An 18,667-nucleotide genomic window follows, 5' to 3' on the forward strand; every position below is an offset into this window, starting at 1 on the left:
CCGCTGCAGCTTGGCCCATGGAGTAGATCGGATTTAGGGCTGGCGACTTCTTCGTTTTCCCCAGCAGGTGCACACCGGGATACTCGGTAGCACGGTAAGTAAGTCTTGCTCATCGGATTCCCGCTAAATATTTCCACAGATAGATGCTGCAAGGTATATGATGGCAAGGTTGATCAAAATGTCATTAAGATTGAATGTTGCCCTTACAGAACGTCTGACTTTCGTAATAGGACTTGAACCTCAAGTTCCCTCAGCCCTCACAGCTGCACGGGCCTGTGCTTAAGGGTTCTGCCTGTGCATGCTGCAGATCAGAATGGATCATGGCTGCACTATATTCCAATAGTCGATCGGGCGAAGATTAGTGCGTCAGCTGCGGATTCAGGTGAGGGCGAAGGTGCAGATTCCGCTGATGAAGAGTACAATCGTCTGGCGAGGTCGCGGCTATAAAAGGACGTTCATCATCCAGTATAGAACAGACAGCATTCGACAGGACGTCCTACCACAACAATCAATCCTAAACTCGCTCACCCCTTGCTTAGCTATGCACCTCCACAGCATTCTTCTGGCTCTGAGCGCTGCAGTGCCGGCTGCCCTGGCCCAACGTGGGCAACAAGAGGTAAGGTCCATTCAACATCTAATTCTGCGTTGACTGACCCACCATGTCCATACTTAGGCTCTCTTTCCCAAGCGATGCCTGCCGAACCCCTGCGAAGGCATCACATCCATAAACGAGACCTATGTGTGCGGCGATCCCCGTCTGGGCCCTGTCCAGTACCCCACGAAGTTCCCCCTGCGCAATGAACTCCGCACATACGCGCGTTTCGGCTCCCTGTGCCCAGCCGAGTTCCTCGAGAAATGGGCGACATCCATCAATACCAGCGGCACATACATCTACCCGCCCGCGAATGGGTTTGTCGTCGATGACGAGGAGGCCGTCATCATCGGTAACGTCACGCTCCCTGTCGGTCAGAAACTCGACCGCTTCGGCTCCGAGTATGGCACGTTCCTTGCCCCACTAGGTGCGCCGTACATTGAGCGGTCGCTGCCACCGAGCAACCTGATCACATATGACGGAAACTACCCATTCAATTATCATGTGTATCAGGTTGAGAAGGAGTTCGTGGTGGGGTTGGGACCTATTGCACCATGGTTTGAGCAGCCCGGTATGGGAACGCAGTTTGTGGCGTATACGAACGTGCTTGGGTTGATCGAGGGTGGCTTTTTGAGGAGGTTGGAAGAGAGTGAATTTGATGAGCGCGTGGAGTACTCGAACTCTTATACTGACGGGCCCAATGAGTAGAGCTGAGGCCCCTGGACCGCTCAAAGGTCATTGTTTGCCGTTGATTATCGGTAAAAGTAATGTTTAATCAAAAGCTTCATTTCGGCTTAAAGGGGTCATCAGATAAAGATATTAATTAAGCCAGGTAATCGAGCTTCTCAGTTTGTTAATGGAGGAAGGCAGGACCACAAGTTTGTAAAGGAAATGACGGATCAGGAAAGAAGTCAACTCGGCACTTGGAGTCATGGCGACCATAGCCCCTAGGGACTCCTTAGAATTCCGGGGTACACGGATCGGGGTTACGCCGAAACCCATGCAGTCGTAGACATTCTGCCAAGTATCTTGCCAAGTAACGGTAGACTCAGCCTGGGAGATACGGCTATCTGCTCGGAGCAGCTTCGGCAATGCGAGAACGACTTCTGCCGGTTGGCGTCCACTGGGGGAGTCGGACGATGCCAAGGTCGTGTATGCTTCCCCGCGTTGCGCCAATATTGGGGGTAGGTGCATATCCATCGGGCTACTTGCCCCGAAATAAAATGCCGTTACTTGCAGCAGTGATTGCGATATCTAAGTTAGCACCCGCAGGGATGGCTGATACTCTACGGTGTCAGTGGGGATTAGCAAGCTGTTCCCATGAAGCCAAGAACACACTTGAAGGCTTTGCTACACTCCCTGGCGGAGATACTCCGGGGTAATCATGCCTTCTGGCCAGCGTCACGGACTCCCCGCAACTCTAGACCCTTGGCGCGAGATCAATATGCGGGGTATGGTCCCCATCTCTCCAGATGCTGCAGTCTGACTGGTACTGAAAACCCAACGCCGCGGTCATCCGGTTATTGTAGAAACGGTGGGCGATGCCCCAGGTCAAACTCGGCTAAACTCCACATAAAACACGTAGGTTAAGGGAATAAAGAAGGCTTCTCTAGCCAGACAAGGGCGTATAAAGCCTTGCAATGCCGCATTTCGATCTGATACGTCCTCGATCCGTCCGCTAGATTCCAAATATAAACCACCAATATGGCCGAGCTTCAGAATCGCAATGTAGAGGATAAGTCCGTGTCTCCACAGCACTTGGAGAGGGTACTTGAAGAGGGAAAGAAAGATAGCGGTCCAGTATATGGCATCGATGAAGCGCATCAGAAGAAGGTCATGTATGAGTTCGCGTCTCTCTTCTTGCAAATCAAACTAATTGTCCGCTGGAGGCGACGGGTTGACCTTCGTCTCCTTCCCATCCTAGGGTTGATGTATTCGATATCCCTGATAGACCGTACCAACCTCGGTCTTGCATTTGTGGCGGGCATGGAGGAAGACCTTGGGCTTGATGTCGGCAACCGGTATACCGTCATCGTGCTGGTCTTCTTTGTGGCATATATGTAAGGCGCTCATTGCTGAATTCTTGTAAGATGATAATCTGACTGAGAAATCATAGTGTCTTTGAGATCCCAAGTGTCCGTTCGCCGTTCCATTTCGAAATGTGCGGAGAAATCAAGCTAACCTACCATAGAACATTGTTCTCCCAAAAGCCGGTGCGGCAAATTGGCTTGCTTTCCTCGGCGTAGGCTTCGGTGCGATATTGATCGGAATGGGTTTCACATACAGCTGGGAGACTATGGCGGTCTGTCGGACTCTTCTTGGTAAGACGAGACAGAAAACAATCAAGGCTAACAGAAAGCTGACGGTCATGATAAGGGATAATGGAGGCTGGTTTTCTACCAGGTAAGAAGAGATCTTGCCAAAGTGTCTCCCAAGTCTGAGCACTGACGAAGCTAGGTTGCACTTATCTGATCACCTGCTGGTACAAAAGATTTGAAGTTGGAAAAAGGCTCGCGGCTTTCTGGCTGATATCTGTGGTTTTGAATGCCTTCGCAGCGATCTTTGCCTATGCTTTGACTCTTCTGGATGGGACTCATGGGCTCAGCGGCTGGAGGTGTACGTGAAGATTCTTTCCATTCTAGTCTCACAGCTGACTCGGGAATCAGGGATCTTCATTGTCGAAGGCGCCATCACGGTCGGCGTCTGTGCTGTCGGGTGGCTCATTATCATTGATTTTCCGACCAAAGCAGATGGCTTTCTATCGCCCGAGGAAAAACAGTTCGTCATCGATCGGATCAACCATGACCGTGGTGACGCAGAAGAAGATCGACTGACTGGGGCAAAAATTCTGCATCACCTCAGGGACTGGAAGCTATACTTCTGGGCGTTCAACCTCATGGCATCAACGCTACCAGGATATGCATACAGCTATTTCAAAACCATCATCCTGACGGGAATGGGGTTCACTGGGAATGAAAGTCAGCTGCTCAGTGCTCCGCCTTATATTTTGGCGGCCGCAGCCACCTATTTCTCGGGCTGGCTAACGGATCGATATCATGTTCGAGGACCGGTAATTGCGGTCCACCAGCTGTTGACGGCAGTCGGCATGCTCGTCACGGCGTATGGTCAAACCAACGGCGCGCGCTACTTTGGTGTGTTCATGGGTAGGTTTGCTTTCTTCCTTGGCTTTGTTGGGTGTCGTGTTGACCAGGGACGGATAGGTGTCGGGTTTCTGCAATTTTGCATTCCAGGAGTCCTGGCTTTCCAGGCAAATAACATCACCTCGCACTCGAAACGAGCGGTTGCGTCTGCCACTTGCTTGATCGGTGGAGGACTGGGTGGGATTATCGCGAGTGTCTCGTTCAAATCGAGTGAGAGCCCATACTACACAACAGGAATCTGGGTCACGTTTGGGATCACCATGATCAGCATCTGCATGAATGTGATGATGGATTTCTATTTCTGGAAGGTAAACAAGAAGGCGAAAGCAACTGGAGGCCGTATCGAGGGTATGGAGAACTGGTACTATACTCTTTAGAGTAGTCCAATGGCTGTGCAACGTTTGCAGGCAGATAACGTACCAATAGATGGATTACTCTGTCAATGTTGTTTGTGTCGAATTGATTCGCAGTCAGTAAAATCGAAGATCGGACAAAGACCCTTTGAAACTGCGCTAAGCCATCTTGAGAGATGGTCCATGGGGGGGGATGAGGATGGCCGGGGGCGAACAACAACGTCATCCTGAATCCAAGTGCAGACTCTGATGTATATACCACCACTGGATAATGACCAAGTAGTCTAGTGGTCAAATATTCAATGTCATGAAGACCTACTACTCCGTATAAAGTAAGATATCGCGCAGTCGGTGACAGGGACGGGGCAGTGAAGTGGTGAGAGGGAAGCGCCGCAGCTTAGATCGAATCAGCCTCCAACGCGGAGTCCTCCTTATTGGCTGCTGATGGGGCCAGGCTGCTCAGCCTCCGCCTCCGCCGCTGGTGCCTGGGCCTTCAGAGCAGTCACGACTCGCAACCCGGGGTTTAAGAACATCGCTTATCGCTCCTTTTGCGTCCTCTTCCCATCCAACTCTTGTCCTTCTCTTGTTTTTTTCCATCGAATTTCATCTCAGTTCCCTCCGTTTTCGAGAATTTGACCAATTCTACCATCATGACGGTCTCTCAACTCGTCCGCCGCGGCGTCGAGGCCTTCTCTGGCTCCGAAGATGGCAAGACGCCCAATCTCCAGGTCGGAGTGGGATCTCCTGTCCTCGCCGTGCTGCTTTTCATTACGATCGTTGCCTTGTTCTTCACTACGATCTCTGTACGTTGTCCATCGATCAGCTGGTTCTATCAAACTGCTAACAAGGGTGCACCTTAGATCGCGTACACCTACGGCCAACTAGTGCCAACTCTCGCCGTCGTGGAGGACTCGAACCCCGAACTCTATCTTCGCGTGGACAATGACCCTGCCAACAAGAACCCTGCAGACCCGAATGAAGCTGAGATGGAGGTTGAAACACCTGCTCCTAGGCCTATTACGAGCAAGCTGCGCACCACAATTTGCCACCTTCGTGCCCGTGCTGGCCGTCTCTCCCGCTTCCGTGGCTTCAGCATGTTTGTCACTATGATGGTGGCTGAGAGCATTGTCACATCTTTCGTTCCGTTGTCGCCTAGCTCGGTCTTCGGTGCTTTCATCATCAAAATGATTGTTTCCGTGCTGCTCGCCAATCTGCAGGTTGCTTGGGTGCACATTGTGATTTCCGAACCTTCCCCTAAGCGCTTTTACCAGCGCATTCCCAGCTTCCGCTCCCTGCAGAAGATTCTCCCTGCGGCTGCTTTCGAAAACCTTCTCACCTGTGGTGCATACTATGTCACCCTCTTCGTCATTCGCCTGATTCACGGACTCAAAGAGTTTGACCTTATTCGCGATGGCAACGGAACCCCTAGTCTCGTGCGAAGTGCTGCTAGCATTGCCGCTATCGCGGGCTTTGTCAGCTGGCTTGCGTCCTTCCCTGCCAGGGTTATCTTTGTCCGTGTCGCTGCCTCCATGCTCCCCGCGGAGGACGAAGCCATTGTTCCCTTTGATCGCAGCTTTGGTGGAAAGGTCGCTCCAGAGGTTGTTGGAGGTGGTGTCTTGAGCATCAAGGATGCTTGGAAGACCATGGACCGCGATGGATGGAAGCGCTACGTCAAGGCTCAGTTCAAGGCCATGGCTCTGTACACTGCCACTGTCGTGCTCTTCTCCACCCTCATCACGGCTGAGATCCTTGGTGGTGCTCTCGCTATCAAGTCTGGAAAAGACAACTAAACGTTGAACGAGTCTCACGCTGACTATTCCAGCTCCAGTGGTGTGGAATGTGGTATACCCTTGAATTTCTCTTTTTCATGACTGCTCTTGAGTTTACCCCTGAGCATAAGATTCCCTTTGTGTACTTCATGCGCTCGCCATCTATATAGTTTACCCGATGTATCTACTATTTAAAACGACGTCTCAAATCTGTCTCTTGCAGCATAACTCATTTTCAGTTCTCTGAAATCTCGAAACGCGGAGAATGACAATCTAAACTCAAGGTTTGATTGTATCCATACTCCGTACAATGTACTGAGAATCCTCTGCGTAGGGCATCAAGGTTATCCTTGTTGATATTGCCGGGGGACCCCTGTGGCAAGGAACGCTCCAGCCAGAACACCCGGCCAGTTCCCAATGAGGGGAGATTGAGGAACCCCGCTCCCTCCCAGCCAACCAAGTCTCTCAATAGACCACACCGCCCTGCCACTGTGATTATTTCACCATCAACTGACAGCCTCTTCGTGACCATCTTCTGTCTGCTGGCGGCAATCGGGTTTCCTCTCTCCATTCTCGCGCCTTGCGACTCCCTCCATTTTCTTCTTGTATCCTTACCTCTTGCTATCTCTCAGTCTCGCACCCTTCCTCCTCCTCCCTCGTCCAACTTCCCACTTCTCCCATCCTCCCCCAACACCCCCGCCCCCGCTTATCGCCATGGCTACAACTCCGGCAGGCCGCATGCTGGCTCGCCAGCTCCAACAAATGCAATCGGACAAAGACCTCCCTGGGATTAGCTGCGGCCTTGTGGATAGCAACGTCTTCGAGTGGGAGGTTATGCTCATGATCTCTGACGACGTCAAGTTATATGGCGGTGAGTTCTATCAACCCCTCAACGGATCTTCAGGCCGGAGATATCCCAGCATAACCAGAGAGATAGCCTTTTACTGACAAAACCTCTTATAGGTGGCTTCTTCCGTGCCCGACTCTCCTTCCCCAACGAGTATCCTCATATGCCTCCGAAGATGAAGTTCGAGCCGCCTCTCTTCCATCCTAACAGTATGTCTTGTCCTCTGCGAAGAAGCGCGGATCTCTACAGGTCTAACTCATTCGTCCATTCAGTCTACCCCAACGGCGAAGTCTGCATCTCCATCCTACACCCCCCAGAGGAAGACAAATACGGCTACGAGTCCGCCGCCGAACGCTGGTCCCCCGTGCAAACGCCAGAAACGATCCTCCTCTCCGTGATCTCCATGCTCTCGAGCCCTAACGACGAGAGCGCGGCAAACGTCGAGGCGGCGCGGTTGTGGCGCGACGACCCCAAGGAGTTCAAGAAGCGCGTCCGCAAGTGTGTCCGCGAGAGTCTGGGCGAGGAATAGCCGATTTCCACCAGTTTTATGTTTGAATTTTCTCTCGCGCACTTTTCCAGTCTTCCTCTATACTCTTTTCCGTCGTTCGGGTCATACAACGCACTGGTGTTGGGCGTTCTTTGAGCTGTCACCCTTGTTTCCGTTTCCTTCGGACCCGACCTCCGCTTTTCATTTCATAGACTACCACAATAGCTCAGCACTTTGAGCCTGCGGTCGATTTTGGTGGCGTCGCTCTTGGTGTTAGCTGTCCTGGGCATCTGGGTGGAACGAGGATATCTTTCTATTTCAACACTTCGCATTTATGGTTTTAGCACAGCTTGCCTTGAATTTACTAGCATGATACTTGGGATCAGGGCGACTTGATTACCTTGCCAATGAAAGACATGAATTTAATCCTATTCCGAGACGAAAGTTAGGGGATAAATTGTCACCGTAGTGATAGAGCGGTTTTGAAAATACAGTCCTTTCCAGCAAGCAGGTGCCCGCTTGAGAATATATATATTTTAAAAAACGATTGTTCCACGAAACAAGAACTCCGTATGTGCAATTTCTATAGGCATCTTAAGATAACAAGGGTATATATATATATATGTCTAATATCATGATATGCATCAAGGCTGAGCCTTGACTCCCTTCCTCAGCGAGGGGAGGAAGAAGCTAGGGTGGAACACAGTGAGCGATAGCACGGCAAGACCGATCATCCTGAATTTCATGTTAGCGCTTATTTGGGGGCTAAAATGTTTCAACAGGGTGACTTACATTCCGTCGAGCACCAGGAACTCGTTTTCCTTCTGCATGAGTGGGTTGCCCCAGCCGCCGGCCATTTCGGGAATACTGTGGATGATGTTAGTATATCAAAGGTCCAGATGAGGATTGCAGGGTTCTTACCGGTAGATACACCGGATGAGCACGGTGAAGTAGGCGAAGATCTCCCCAAAGAGGATAAGATGAATGCTCCTGCGGCCGACGGACTTCTCGCTGAATGACCCAGGTCCACCGTTCTTTCTCACGCGCCAGAAAAACTCAGCTGCAAGGACACCGCAGACAGACATAGTAGCGACCTGAAACGCGATACCAGCAATAATGATGTCGTCTCCGATCTTGAGGACTTCCATATCGTTTCCTGCGCCAGCTGCGACACCACCACCTGCTGCCTGGAGGAGGAGCGATCCGATATCGCAACAGATGAAGATCCACGTGAAAAGCTTCGGCTTAAGGCGCGAGTGTTCGGGGCCGAGCGCGAGGATGATGTGCTTCAGGGTGAGGTAGATACCAGCGGCAATGAAGGTTGGCGCGAGCACCAGGCAGACGATCTGCAGCTTGAAGGCGTCTCCGTTCCACGGGTTATCGTGCATCAATATGCGTCCTATATACCCTGCCAATTCCATGAGCGGCCCGATGGCCAGCGCAATCATTATCGTCCAGGCTCGATAGTAGACGCCGATTCCTAGTTGGAGGACGCCCAAAAGACCGAACCACACGGTGAAGAAAACATTGCCGCCGAAGTTAGGGTAGTATCCATATGTTGTTGCCTCGACCGGGCACAGCGCGGAAACTTGGTCACAGGTGTCGTAGCTCGCCATCTGGAAGGGAATGATCGAATATCGAATATCGAGGGCGAGGAACGGCTGCGTGGAAGGCGAAAAGAAGGAACGACGAAGAGAAGAACGAAGGACACGTTAGATTGCTGACGACAGCATTTAAGAATGATAAGGGTATTATGCCCAGCCCCAGAACTCCGGAACAATCTCAGGCCTCCCAAAAACCAGTAGTACCTAAGGGCTGGGCTTGCGTTTTATGATAGGGAAGACCGCGAAACGACCCCTGCAACGGCCCTCGCCCCGGTTTGTTGCGAATTCGTGATTGAGGCGCTGTCATCCTGTGGATCTGGGCGCCGGTATACTCCAGTCAAAAACCTCCGATGAATAACCGTGGTTGGCCAGAACGTTCGCTTTCGCTATCGTTTTCGTTTTCGTTCTCGCTGCTGCCCCACTGTCCCAGTGTCAGACTCTTGTCCCCGGCTTCGCTTAGAAACGTTCATCTCGTTTATCCGGCTGTGAGGTCATCGGCCGGTTGTCCTCTGACATGTCAGTTCTCGAGATCCTTGCGGTAGCTTGGACTTCCCGCTCAATCGGCTTCGCGTCGGCGCAAGTCTCTCATGAATAAAGCATGATGAGTACCGAATCCAGTGCTGTTGTCGGTCGGAGATTGGACTCGAGATGGAAATGCGGATCAGTCGTTACCGATCACGTGGAGATAAGCGATAAGGAACAATGGACCCACGTGGAGCAGGCTGTCCGAGTGTCACCGTCAGCTCGAAGTCCCCAATCCCCAGTTCCCAGATTGTAATCTTGCATCACCCCGGCCGTTGGTTGAACCCGTGCTCCCGAGTTCCTGGTACCTGAGCAGTGGCCAGATCATTCAGGGTCTTACGGGGATGTGCTTCTTGCGGCTCAACCATTGCCCGACATGCCGCCTCGGAGATCCCATACAAAGTCACGCTATGGTTGCGACCAGTGCAAGAAGAGACGTGTCAAGGTAGGCTTGGGTTTATCCTACTCCCAATTGCGTCTGTCGCGTCTCCTAATTTTACTATAGTGTGATGAACAAGGCCCACCATGCTCCAATTGCAAATCTAGAGAGCTAGAGTGTATCTACTCGCGCACCCCGGTGCCTCGTCGCCAGTCCAGCACACCCGCAAGCCCAACAACCCCAGGGTACGGTCATGTTGCCACTCCATACGTGGCGCAGCCCTATCAGCGAGCCCCCAGTGTCCCATCGGGCGATGATCTACGTGCTGCAGAGCTACGCAGACTAGAGCTGATGCACAAGTTCTCCACAGAAACATACCAAAGTCTCTGTAACTCTCCTTCGGACTTCCACGTTTGGCAGGTTATTGTTCCACAGAAAGCTCTCCGTTATGACTTTCTGTTAAAAGGGATTCTTGCGACTGCCTCACTGCACATAGCATCTACTCTGGACCCGTCATCAGCTTTCACTTACATCAACACGGCTTTGGAATATCACAACCAAACACTGACCCCATTTCGTCATGCAATAGACGAAATCAGTCCTGAAAGTTGCGATGCGGTCTTTGCTCATTCTGTCGTGACTACGATCATATGCATAGCTCTTCCTCGACTCACTACGGAAAAGGACGAGAGCATAGGCGCGTATGAGAAGATAGTTCTCGCGACCGAACTTCTTCAAGGCGTGAGCAATATACTCAAAATATATCGTGGATGGGTTACATTGAAGCCCTTCACTTCGGGGAGCGGCTTCTGGGGTCTGAACATGACTCTCGATCCAGATACTGAAGCTGCATTGAACGATCTTGCCGCGCTGACCGACGAGGTTGCGAACTCGGAACAGCGTGACATGTTCGCAGAGGCCGTGAAGTTACTCCGTCAATGCTTTGCTAGATATGCCAACACTAGAGACATTGCGTCAATCCTGGCCTGGCTTGCGGCGGCGGACAAGGGATTTATCTATGCCTTAAGGTGCCGGCACCCTCTTGCTTTGCTGATCCTTATGCATTGGGGCGTCCTCATTCACGAGCTCCACGGCCGATTATGGTGGGCTAGGAATTCAGGCTCGGCACTTGTCCTGGAACTGCTTGGTGAACTCCGCTCCTACGAACCGCGCTGGAAAAATATTCTGTTATGGCCAAAGCAGAAAATTGGTCTAGAGGTGCATTAGATGCCCTCAAATGGTCCCCACACAGGATCAGCACATTGAATCAATCTCTAATTTAGAAACCTCGCAGGCTCTTCGGGCGGGTTGATCTACGGGATCCTTGAAAGGCCAATCTTCTTATTGCCACCAAGGCGACTCTCCACCTATTCATCCGAATTTGGACGGGTGAGACCCATTAATGGGAGAAATCGATTATATGTTAACGAAGTAGAACGATAGGGACAGATACTAAGCCAACGATACGCGACTTCATATTTACTTGCTTATAGCTAAAGCTTCGCCATCTGTTTCATGCTCTTCCTAGCAATGCCCTCCACTCGCGCGATGTTCAACTGGTTCGCATCATGTTCACACGCCGCCAAACTCAGAGGGCCTCCCACTTGCTTCAGCCAGTATGATCTTCCACAGTCAAATATCCAATTTCGGCTTGCTACCTTCACGAGCTCTGCCAGCCAATGTTGCGAAATATTTCTGTCTTGTACGAACGTTATTTGTGGCAATTGCCCTCGAATCTCTGGTGGAACATGGTTTTGCAAGAGATTCAGGAAGTCGTCATATGTTCGCTGCACATACAGCTCAGATCCAATCTGAACTATTCCACGCGTCTTTGCCGTCGCATGCAACAGACAAGCATTAGCGACAAAATCGACTGGTATCTCGTCCAAAATATTCACGCCACTCTTGTACCCCTCGGTTGCATGCCAAGTCTGTTTTCCTCCACGATCCGAGATCAAAAGGTCTGCGAACTTGTCCATCGGGTGGGAGCCATCAATCCCGTATAACGGAAACGGGTGTCGAAGCGCACGTGCAAAGATGGTAGGTCGGACGAACAGGATAGGCAGGGTTGGATAGCGCCTTAGCATCAATCGTTCCATGAGGTGTTTGGAGTGGGTATACGATGACGAGAACCGCGAAGTATGGGGAGACTCGCCGGCCTGCTTTATAGACGCGATCTCGTCTTCGCAGTCTTTGTTCGAATAATTATACAGACGCTCTCCAATATGTCCATCTGGCAGGAAACTGTTGGCGTACGATGTCGATAACTGAATGAAGAGTTTCAGCCTCCTGAACGACGAAGCCAGTCGCGCCAGCTCCAGCGATGGAAAACAATTGTTCTCTAGCGCATCTTTGATATCCGAGTCTAGAGAGATTTTCGCCGCTGTATGAATGACTAGCGTGACCTCATTCTTCAGCAGCTCCAGACTCTCCCCTTCCATCCCCAGATCCGGCTCCCTAATGTCTCCGATAAGAAAGTGAATCTTCTTCGAGTCCAGTAATGCCTGCGTCTGACCAGGCATGCTCCTCCTCCATTTCTTCACGGCCGTCTCGGAGGATTTCCGCACAAGAACAAATATTTTCTTCGTTGGCAACTGCAGCGCCAGCTTGTATAGCAGGCATCCCCCGAGTGAGCCCGTACTCCCCGTGAGAAACACAGTGTGGGCGACAAACGCTGCCTCGTATCCCTTCCTCTTCACCTCGTCTGCATTCGGAGAAACCATCTGGAGCGCCATCGGAGCGTAGACTCGAGCACGTCGGCTATCCCGGTGCGAAGTGCGTCTATGGGAAGCGATGTGTCTGAGGGAAGAAGTGACAGCAAACCCTATTGCTCATGACAAAGTCGCTGCTGTATATACGGTCCCTTACTCCGCTCATGTGCCGCCGAGGTCCAATTGCCTTGTACGACCTGCTATATTCACCTCATAAGGATGACATTGGACCCTCGCTCAGGCCACACATCCATTGGTGACCTGACTTGAATCGGACGAGCTTACACCCGCTCATTGGCTGGCTCTAATACCCAGGTCCCTATGTATCTACTATACCGGCCTTGTCCTGCTCCTTCAGAGGACCCCGCGCTTTCTCACGGTCTCTCTTTGGCTGGCAACGCGCCCGGATGGAACCTAGCCTCGAACTCAACCATAAGCTCAAGTCTTGACTCACAGACACGAAAACAATGGTCATCCCAGTCGAGTCCCGGGATGTATTTTGGAGTATAAGGTAGACATCATCTTGACTAGACTAGATCGTCCGCCAGTCACACGCGCCGCGCGTGGAATAGACGTTTTTACTCTCGACTATATCTGAGTTTGTCTGCCCGAAAACGTGGCTATGAGGCCTGGACTTTCTGCGAACGCATGGTGTCAGCGATGTCGACGAAGCTCAACTCGCAGTATATGTTTTCAGCACAGTTATCCACTTCTTTCTCACGGTTGGCGCTGAGATCAACTGTCTGCCACTCCTGTCAACATTTCTTGAGGATCCCCGTGTCACATCGCTTGTCCTTGAAAAATCATCCGGGCAGAAAAGGCCCGTAGGGTGGTACCTGGCGCACAGCTAGTACACTTGAATAACGTGATACCGTCTACTTGACCCCTGCGTAGTGGCGGTTCGCCTCTGCTCCTATATACCCTTGTAAAGTAGTATGGACTAGAGAGTTCGTGGCAGGATAACTTGTACGAATGGTACCTAGAATTCATTGTACAGCTCAAGCTGATATACACTGCTTCTGTCATTCAAAGAAGATGGGGGCAGGTTCTATCGGACAGTCGTTACATGTACAAGAAGCCTCCTATGTGCGAATCTAGCAACATGTGTACAAATAGTATGACAGGGGACATAAATGGAACAAAGAGACAAGGTCCTGTCTAAGAAGCCTTGAGATTATTACCGCCACCAATGCTTCCATTTCCAGTGCCGCTTCCTCCGCACCAGCAGCGTCCTTCGCCTTCTCGTTCGACCTGGACGAGGATGTCCATTCCCTTCTCTTTGAGGAAATCGACGGTGCGTTTTCGGACGTCTTCTAGATCTGCGACGCGGGAAGCCGTGACGTGGATTACGCCTAGAACTGGTGGGGCGTGGTTTTCGTGCGAGTGGTCGTGGTCATGGGCATGGTCGTGGTCGTGATGAGAGTCATGGCTGTGGGAGTGAGAATGATCGTGATCGTGGGAATGATTGTGCTCATGGGCACAATCATGAATATGGCTATGAGTATGACTGTGTCCGTGACTGTGTCCGTGTCCATGGTCATGCCCGTAATCATGACCGTGACTGTGGCCCGAGGACTTCTCTGTATCGTCCAACCAAAATTTGGGCACCGTGTAGCCGACTACACCCCGTAGCGTACTAACGCCCGCCAGGGTTTCACGAACGTTGTACTCCACATCAGCAGGAAGAGTGAGCAACAGGCTCTTGGCTGTGCTACTGACCAGGGGTACAGCGGAAGCAAAAATCAGAATGGCAATCATGCAAGACGCGATAGGGTCATATCCTGCCCAGCCAGAGTAGTGCACGAGGATAGTCGAGATCACAACAGCAACGGAGCCGAGGGTATCCGCCAGGATGTGAAGGAAAATCCCATGCATGTTCTCGTTTCCGTGAGAATGCGAGTGCCCGTGCCCGTGGTCGTGTCCATGCGCATGTCCGTGATCAAAGGCCATAATTCCAACAAGGTTCACGAGAAGACCGGCTACACTGACTGCCAGGAGCTCACCGAGGCGATGCATTTGGCTGCCTGAGGACAGTCTCTCCACCGCTTCGTATATGATTTCGACGCTGATAATCCTAGGTAGGGTCAAAAGAAGTTCAAACGAGGTGGTCTGGTGGTTCCTACATGAGGAAAATCCCGTTCGCAAAACCCGAAAGCGTGTCTACTTTGCCATAGCCGTAAGGGAACCGCGTACTTGGCGGCCACTTGCTCATAACAGCAGCACACAGTCCAACTACAAGCGCCAGGCAGTCGAAGAACATGTGGATACTATCACTGAGCAGCCCAAGTGAGCCCGTGATGATGCCGTAAGATAGTTGAACCAGCATAAACCCGAAGTTTAGACTGCAAATGATTAGCAAATCCCGCATTGAAAAATGGAGGGTAAGGACGTGGTTTACGTCATGAAATAGAAGATGCGGCGGGAATCGCGCTCTTTGAGTATGCTATATAACAGAGGATACGGCTCGCTGTATCGAAGAATAATCTTCGTTGCTCGCGAGGAGCCAGGCATTGGGTGTGCATGGTGGTGGTGGTGACTATGTTCTTCAGAGGATGAACGCTTATCGTCGAATCGGGTGGCGAAGAAAGATGCGGTTGCCAGCAAAGCTCGAATACCATAAACACTGTACATGTCGTCTTGAACTGGTGGTGAGCAAAACAAGGCAGCACTGCCTGTGGCAACCGCAACGCCTATTTTGCGGGGTGAATTTATACTGGAGACGTCTAGATACGTCAAGCATGTAGCCAAGGAGCCCGCAACTCCCAGCATGCGCAGAAAATCAAGGGCCTGAAATGAGAAGCTTATTGTGGTGAACAGAGTGATGAACCCCAGGACGATGCCAGACAGGGCAGCGACAGCGGGATCTTGCGAGGAATCGCCAGACGCTGAAGTTATTTGCGCATAACCATTTGATTGACCAGACATTGAAATCCCAAGCCCACTGCCGGGCGCATGGTTCGAACTAGGGATGGTGGAAAACGGAAGGCGAATGACAAAAACTGAAGCAAGGACGGCGATGTAGCCGAAGAGCGGCGCACTATCCCACACTGCGTTCATGCCGAGGAAGTTCAGCAGCACGACCAGAGGTATGAAAGTAGCAGTTAGCTTCCTAAAGCTCTGCCTGCCATTCTCATTGGCGACAGAAGCCCGGCCGCGAATAAGTGATGGCAGCCCAGACCCCACAGCAATGGCTAAAGAGAAAGCGACGACAAACCCGCCAACCTTCAGTGTCGCGTATATGGGCAAGGCGATTGAACAGATCTGACTGAGTGCAACGGCCGCAGTGGGGGGATCTAGGTTGGGCATCTTCATGGCAGAATCACCCACGCGCTGGGACAGACGAATCAGAGCCCAGCCTCCATACAGGACCATCGTTGTAGCGGTCAACCCAAGCGTCCGAGAGGCGATACGGTCTATACTTCCGATAGACGAAGTCGAGTCGGCTTCGGGGTGCGTCCATTGCGCATAATGTTGGTAGAACCAGGACAAAGCGATCCATGGCAACGCGACCATAAGACCTGCCACTACCTCATCGCTAAAAGGTGTTAGATATAGTCAATTCATTAGTGACGCAACACTTACAGTTGCTTCGGTGTAGATTCTGCTTGTAACCCAAGGCTCTTGTGGGCGTGAGCAACGGGCACCGGTTCAGAATGATCATGGTGGCTATGATCATGGTGGTTGGAAGTGTGGGAATGCGAATGATGATGACCCTTATGTTTCGAATCCTCAGCATAACCATTTAATCCATTTAGACTTGTTACCGATTGGCGAGACTGCTGCGCTGCGGGCAGCGCATAGGACGAGATTGGCTGGGAGATCGGCGTCGAACGGCGGGAGTGACCACGGCCTCTTGAGTGACCCAGACCATGTCCTTGCGGAAGAGATGGCATTGCTTCCGCGGAGGACATGGCATTCCCCGCCAGCATTGTATACGGCCTGGCGCAACGTGCGACGTTGGATTCGCAGTGAATTGGAACGCGGGGCGGGGAATAGGAGGTGAGGAGGACAGGTAGTTCGACGAGCGGAGCGGCCAAGAACGGGGGGTTCAATGGAGCTTTAGGAGGTCAAGAACAACGACCTGCCGGGCGAGTGTGCGAACAATAGCAGCATAGCGCGAGAAATGGCGACAGTATTCTAGTCACAAACGAGCTGGATAAGCTCGATCTTCGATGAATTGACGAAAGAGGAATCGAATGCTCTTATTGCTCTCAACGAGTCGTTACATCGTCGCGATAACGAGGCGCCACGTGATACGCCGCGCGTTTCGTTATCGCGGAGTGGCGCCTGAGAAATCAGGCGCCCATCAGCCCTTCCCCCTCGGAGACCACGTTTACTCCGCACCACGCTCTCGAGCTTCATAAACATTTTCAGAGCTCAGTTCACGGCTCGTTTAAGGGGCCTCTTGATGCTCATGCAAACATCAGGTCGATCAGTGATACTTGTCCGTCATCCAACGTCTGAAAACAGTCTGCAGCTTTCCCCTCAATCGCTTTGCGGGCTTCGTCATGATTTTGTTTTCCGTTATCGAAGTCGCCTTCTATATCTCCACAGCCGTGACACTGTTTATCCTCCTGCTCCCTTCACAGTATGATCCAAAGCGCCGCGGGAGTCACAGGAGCTCGAACGAACCGAAGACCACCGTACAGGTCCTTGTCCTTGGAGACATCGGGCGCAGCCCCCGCATGCAATATCATGCATTGAGCATTGCTCGCGGCGGCGGCCAGGTAGATATTATTGGATATGCAGGTAAGAGAGCCGCGCCATTCCGCGTCCAAAGATCCATGCTGATGCTCGGTATATCAGAATCCGAGGTTCATCCTGATATCTCGTCCCATCCCAAGATCTCGGTCGTCCCGATCCCTCCCCACCCGCGCTTCCTACAAACGAGCAACAAGCTTCTCTTCCTACTCGTCGCACCCCTGAAAGTGTTGTTCCAAGTCTTCTCTCTGTGGTGGATTCTGACATACTCCACAAAGCCTGCTAAGTGGCTTCTCGTGCAGGTCCGTCGTTCCGTGCCGTTTGACATTCGATGGGTTCGTCTAACATGCTTTGTTGTAGAACCCACCCTCAATTCCGACATTGGCAATCGCGTCGCTCGTGTGTTTGTTCCGTCAGACGAAACTTGTCATTGACTGGCATAACTTTGGGTATACCATTTTGGCGCTAAAGCTTGGAGACGCCCATCCGTTGGTCAGGGTCTCCAAATGGTATGAGAATGTGTTCTGCAGGTCAGCCACTGCGCATCTGTGCGTGACCAACGCCATGGCTTCGGTCTTAAAGAAGGAGTTTGGCCTGAAGGCGCCGATTCTACCGCTGCATGATCGCCCAGCAAGCTATTTCCAACCGATTTTGGACGAACGGGAGGGTGAGGAGTTCCTCTTATCTCTACCTGACGCAGCGCCTGTGCGCAGCTTAATCAAAGAAGGAAAGTCCAAGGTCATCGTTAGTTCGACGTCTTGGACACCCGACGAAGATTTCTCACTTCTCATTGATGCTCTATGCCGTTACTCGGAAGTTTCCAGTACAACTAACCCACAGCTGCCCGCGATCCTTGCCATTATCACCGGCAAAGGACCTCAGCGCGAGATGTACGTTGACCGGATATCTGAATTACAGGAAGCTGGAAAACTCAGCAAGGTCACCATCTGCACTGCTTGGTTGAGTACAAATGACTACGCGCGGTTACTGGCGTCTGCCTCGTTAGGCGTCAGCTTGCACACCAGCAGCAGCGGCGTAGACCTGCCCATGAAGGTGGTTGATATGTTTGGATCTGGATTGCCGGTCGTAGGCTGGAGCAAGTTTGAGGCGTGGCCAGAACTAGTTACCGACGGCGTTAACGGAAAAGGCTTTGGGAGCTCGAAGGAACTGGCGGAACAGCTGGTCGACTTGCTTGGAAACCCAGAAAAACTGGAGAAACTCCGTGACGGTGCTCGAGCTGCGAGCTCCTATCGCTGGGACGATGAATGGGCTCCGGTTGCTGGAAAGCTTCTCGGGCTTGACTAAGTATCTGATGATGTACGCATAGCAAAAGCTAAAAGCCAAACAAGCTCGGATGCGGTGCGTGAGAAATAGAGGTTCAGTTTATCAAGCACGGAACTTCCCGTCGCAATAAACGCAGGTGTCGAAGGCGTCTGCCAGACTCTTGCAGGACTTTTGGATGTCGACTTGCCCCGCGAGGCCAAGCAGGTCCTCATCAAGGTACTCGATCTCGCACCTTGGGCAGAACTTGGAGATTCCAG

The 18,667-nt window shown here is 51.8% G+C and overlaps 9 protein-coding genes across 9 annotated transcripts; 6 read left to right on the forward strand and 3 right to left on the reverse strand.

Annotated features, from left to right (window-relative positions):
* Positions 1 to 541: 541 nt before the first annotated feature.
* On the forward strand, positions 542 to 1,300 carry BDW74DRAFT_166195 (TNT domain-containing protein; the record flags this gene model as incomplete). The annotated part of the gene is made up of 2 exons (XM_073726518.1): positions 542 to 616; positions 674 to 1,300. The coding sequence occupies 2 exons, from the start codon at positions 542 to 544 to the stop codon at positions 1,298 to 1,300; spliced, it is 702 nt and encodes a 233-aa protein (XP_073587310.1).
* A 667-nt stretch (positions 1,301 to 1,967) lies between these two features.
* BDW74DRAFT_188514 (uncharacterized protein) lies at positions 1,968 to 4,130 on the forward strand (the record flags this gene model as incomplete). The annotated part of the gene is made up of 8 exons (XM_073731741.1): positions 1,968 to 2,430; positions 2,482 to 2,652; positions 2,709 to 2,727; positions 2,784 to 2,913; positions 2,969 to 2,995; positions 3,050 to 3,208; positions 3,259 to 3,756; positions 3,814 to 4,130. The coding sequence occupies exons 1-8, from the start codon at positions 2,297 to 2,299 to the stop codon at positions 4,128 to 4,130; spliced, it is 1,455 nt and encodes a 484-aa protein (XP_073587311.1). The 5' UTR covers positions 1,968 to 2,296.
* A 626-nt stretch (positions 4,131 to 4,756) lies between these two features.
* On the forward strand, positions 4,757 to 5,896 carry BDW74DRAFT_175270 (uncharacterized protein; the record flags this gene model as incomplete). Its single annotated transcript, XM_073728287.1, has 2 exons — positions 4,757 to 4,909; positions 4,967 to 5,896. 2 exons carry the CDS (start codon positions 4,757 to 4,759, stop codon positions 5,894 to 5,896), a joined length of 1,083 nt encoding a protein of 360 aa, XP_073587312.1.
* Positions 5,897 to 6,589: 693 nt separating this feature from the next.
* BDW74DRAFT_175271 (putative ubiquitin conjugating enzyme) lies at positions 6,590 to 7,251 on the forward strand (the record flags this gene model as incomplete). Its single annotated transcript, XM_073728288.1, has 3 exons — positions 6,590 to 6,746; positions 6,839 to 6,931; positions 6,995 to 7,251. The coding sequence occupies 3 exons, from the start codon at positions 6,590 to 6,592 to the stop codon at positions 7,249 to 7,251; spliced, it is 507 nt and encodes a 168-aa protein (XP_073587313.1).
* A 463-nt stretch (positions 7,252 to 7,714) lies between these two features.
* On the reverse strand, positions 7,715 to 8,994 carry BDW74DRAFT_101917 (RTA1 domain-containing protein). Its single transcript, XM_073721511.1, has 3 exons — positions 8,131 to 8,994; positions 8,002 to 8,076; positions 7,715 to 7,944 (listed from the first exon to the last, which is right to left on the reverse strand). Exons 1-3 carry the CDS (start codon positions 8,823 to 8,825, stop codon positions 7,854 to 7,856), a joined length of 861 nt encoding a protein of 286 aa, XP_073587314.1. The 5' UTR covers positions 8,826 to 8,994; the 3' UTR covers positions 7,715 to 7,853.
* A 621-nt stretch (positions 8,995 to 9,615) lies between these two features.
* Positions 9,616 to 11,074, forward strand: BDW74DRAFT_101938 (Zn(II)2Cys6 transcription factor). The gene is made up of 2 exons (XM_073721514.1): positions 9,616 to 9,780; positions 9,841 to 11,074. The coding sequence occupies exons 1-2, from the start codon at positions 9,712 to 9,714 to the stop codon at positions 10,939 to 10,941; spliced, it is 1,170 nt and encodes a 389-aa protein (XP_073587315.1). The 5' UTR covers positions 9,616 to 9,711; the 3' UTR covers positions 10,942 to 11,074.
* On the reverse strand, positions 11,075 to 12,597 carry BDW74DRAFT_101935 (fatty acyl-CoA reductase). Its single transcript, XM_073721513.1, has one exon. It carries the CDS (start codon positions 12,447 to 12,449, stop codon positions 11,208 to 11,210), a length of 1,242 nt encoding a protein of 413 aa, XP_073587316.1. The 5' UTR covers positions 12,450 to 12,597; the 3' UTR covers positions 11,075 to 11,207.
* A 662-nt stretch (positions 12,598 to 13,259) lies between these two features.
* Positions 13,260 to 16,458, reverse strand: BDW74DRAFT_101933 (metal cation transporter MSC2). The gene is made up of 4 exons (XM_073721512.1): positions 16,008 to 16,458; positions 14,824 to 15,960; positions 14,549 to 14,767; positions 13,260 to 14,499 (listed from the first exon to the last, which is right to left on the reverse strand). The coding sequence occupies exons 1-4, from the start codon at positions 16,352 to 16,354 to the stop codon at positions 13,584 to 13,586; spliced, it is 2,619 nt and encodes an 872-aa protein (XP_073587317.1). The 5' UTR covers positions 16,355 to 16,458; the 3' UTR covers positions 13,260 to 13,583.
* Positions 16,459 to 16,805: 347 nt separating this feature from the next.
* Positions 16,806 to 18,573, forward strand: BDW74DRAFT_101962 (chitobiosyldiphosphodolichol beta-1,4 mannosyltransferase). Its single transcript, XM_073721515.1, has 3 exons — positions 16,806 to 17,174; positions 17,232 to 17,428; positions 17,487 to 18,573. The coding sequence occupies exons 1-3, from the start codon at positions 16,934 to 16,936 to the stop codon at positions 18,429 to 18,431; spliced, it is 1,383 nt and encodes a 460-aa protein (XP_073587318.1). The 5' UTR covers positions 16,806 to 16,933; the 3' UTR covers positions 18,432 to 18,573.
* Positions 18,574 to 18,667: the final 94 nt, after the last annotated feature.

The sequence above is a fragment of the Aspergillus multicolor genome (assembly GCF_047715735.1).
Source record: "Aspergillus multicolor strain CBS 133.54 unplaced genomic scaffold BDW74scaffold_4, whole genome shotgun sequence".
Lineage (NCBI taxonomy): Eukaryota > Fungi > Ascomycota > Eurotiomycetes > Eurotiales > Aspergillaceae > Aspergillus > Aspergillus multicolor.

Excerpts from the sequence above, each read along its gene's own strand:
- BDW74DRAFT_101962 (XM_073721515.1), top strand. The coding sequence starts at position 16,934 with ATGATTTTGTTTTCCGTTATCGAAGTCGCCTTCTATATCTCCACAGCC. Across the intron at positions 17,175-17,231 it reads AGATATTATTGGATATGCAG|AATCCGAGGTTCATCCTGAT; the intron begins GTAAGAGAGCCG and ends TCGGTATATCAG. Across the intron at positions 17,429-17,486 it reads CTAAGTGGCTTCTCGTGCAG|AACCCACCCTCAATTCCGAC; the intron begins GTCCGTCGTTCC and ends GCTTTGTTGTAG.
- BDW74DRAFT_101935 (XM_073721513.1), bottom strand. The coding sequence starts at position 12,449 with ATGGCGCTCCAGATGGTTTCTCCGAATGCAGACGAGGTGAAGAGGAAG.
- BDW74DRAFT_101938 (XM_073721514.1), top strand. The coding sequence starts at position 9,712 with ATGCCGCCTCGGAGATCCCATACAAAGTCACGCTATGGTTGCGACCAG. Across the intron at positions 9,781-9,840 it reads GCAAGAAGAGACGTGTCAAG|TGTGATGAACAAGGCCCACC; the intron begins GTAGGCTTGGGT and ends ATTTTACTATAG.
- BDW74DRAFT_101917 (XM_073721511.1), bottom strand. The coding sequence starts at position 8,825 with ATGGCGAGCTACGACACCTGTGACCAAGTTTCCGCGCTGTGCCCGGTC. Across the intron at positions 8,077-8,130 it reads CTCATCCGGTGTATCTACCG|TATTCCCGAAATGGCCGGCG; the intron begins GTAAGAACCCTG and ends CATCATCCACAG. Across the intron at positions 7,945-8,001 it reads TTCCTGGTGCTCGACGGAAT|GATGATCGGTCTTGCCGTGC; the intron begins GTAAGTCACCCT and ends CATGAAATTCAG.
- BDW74DRAFT_101933 (XM_073721512.1), bottom strand. The coding sequence starts at position 16,354 with ATGCTGGCGGGGAATGCCATGTCCTCCGCGGAAGCAATGCCATCTCTT. Across the intron at positions 15,961-16,007 it reads GAATCTACACCGAAGCAACT|CGATGAGGTAGTGGCAGGTC; the intron begins GTAAGTGTTGCG and ends AACACCTTTTAG. Across the intron at positions 14,768-14,823 it reads CGCATCTTCTATTTCATGAC|TCTAAACTTCGGGTTTATGC; the intron begins GTAAACCACGTC and ends AATCATTTGCAG.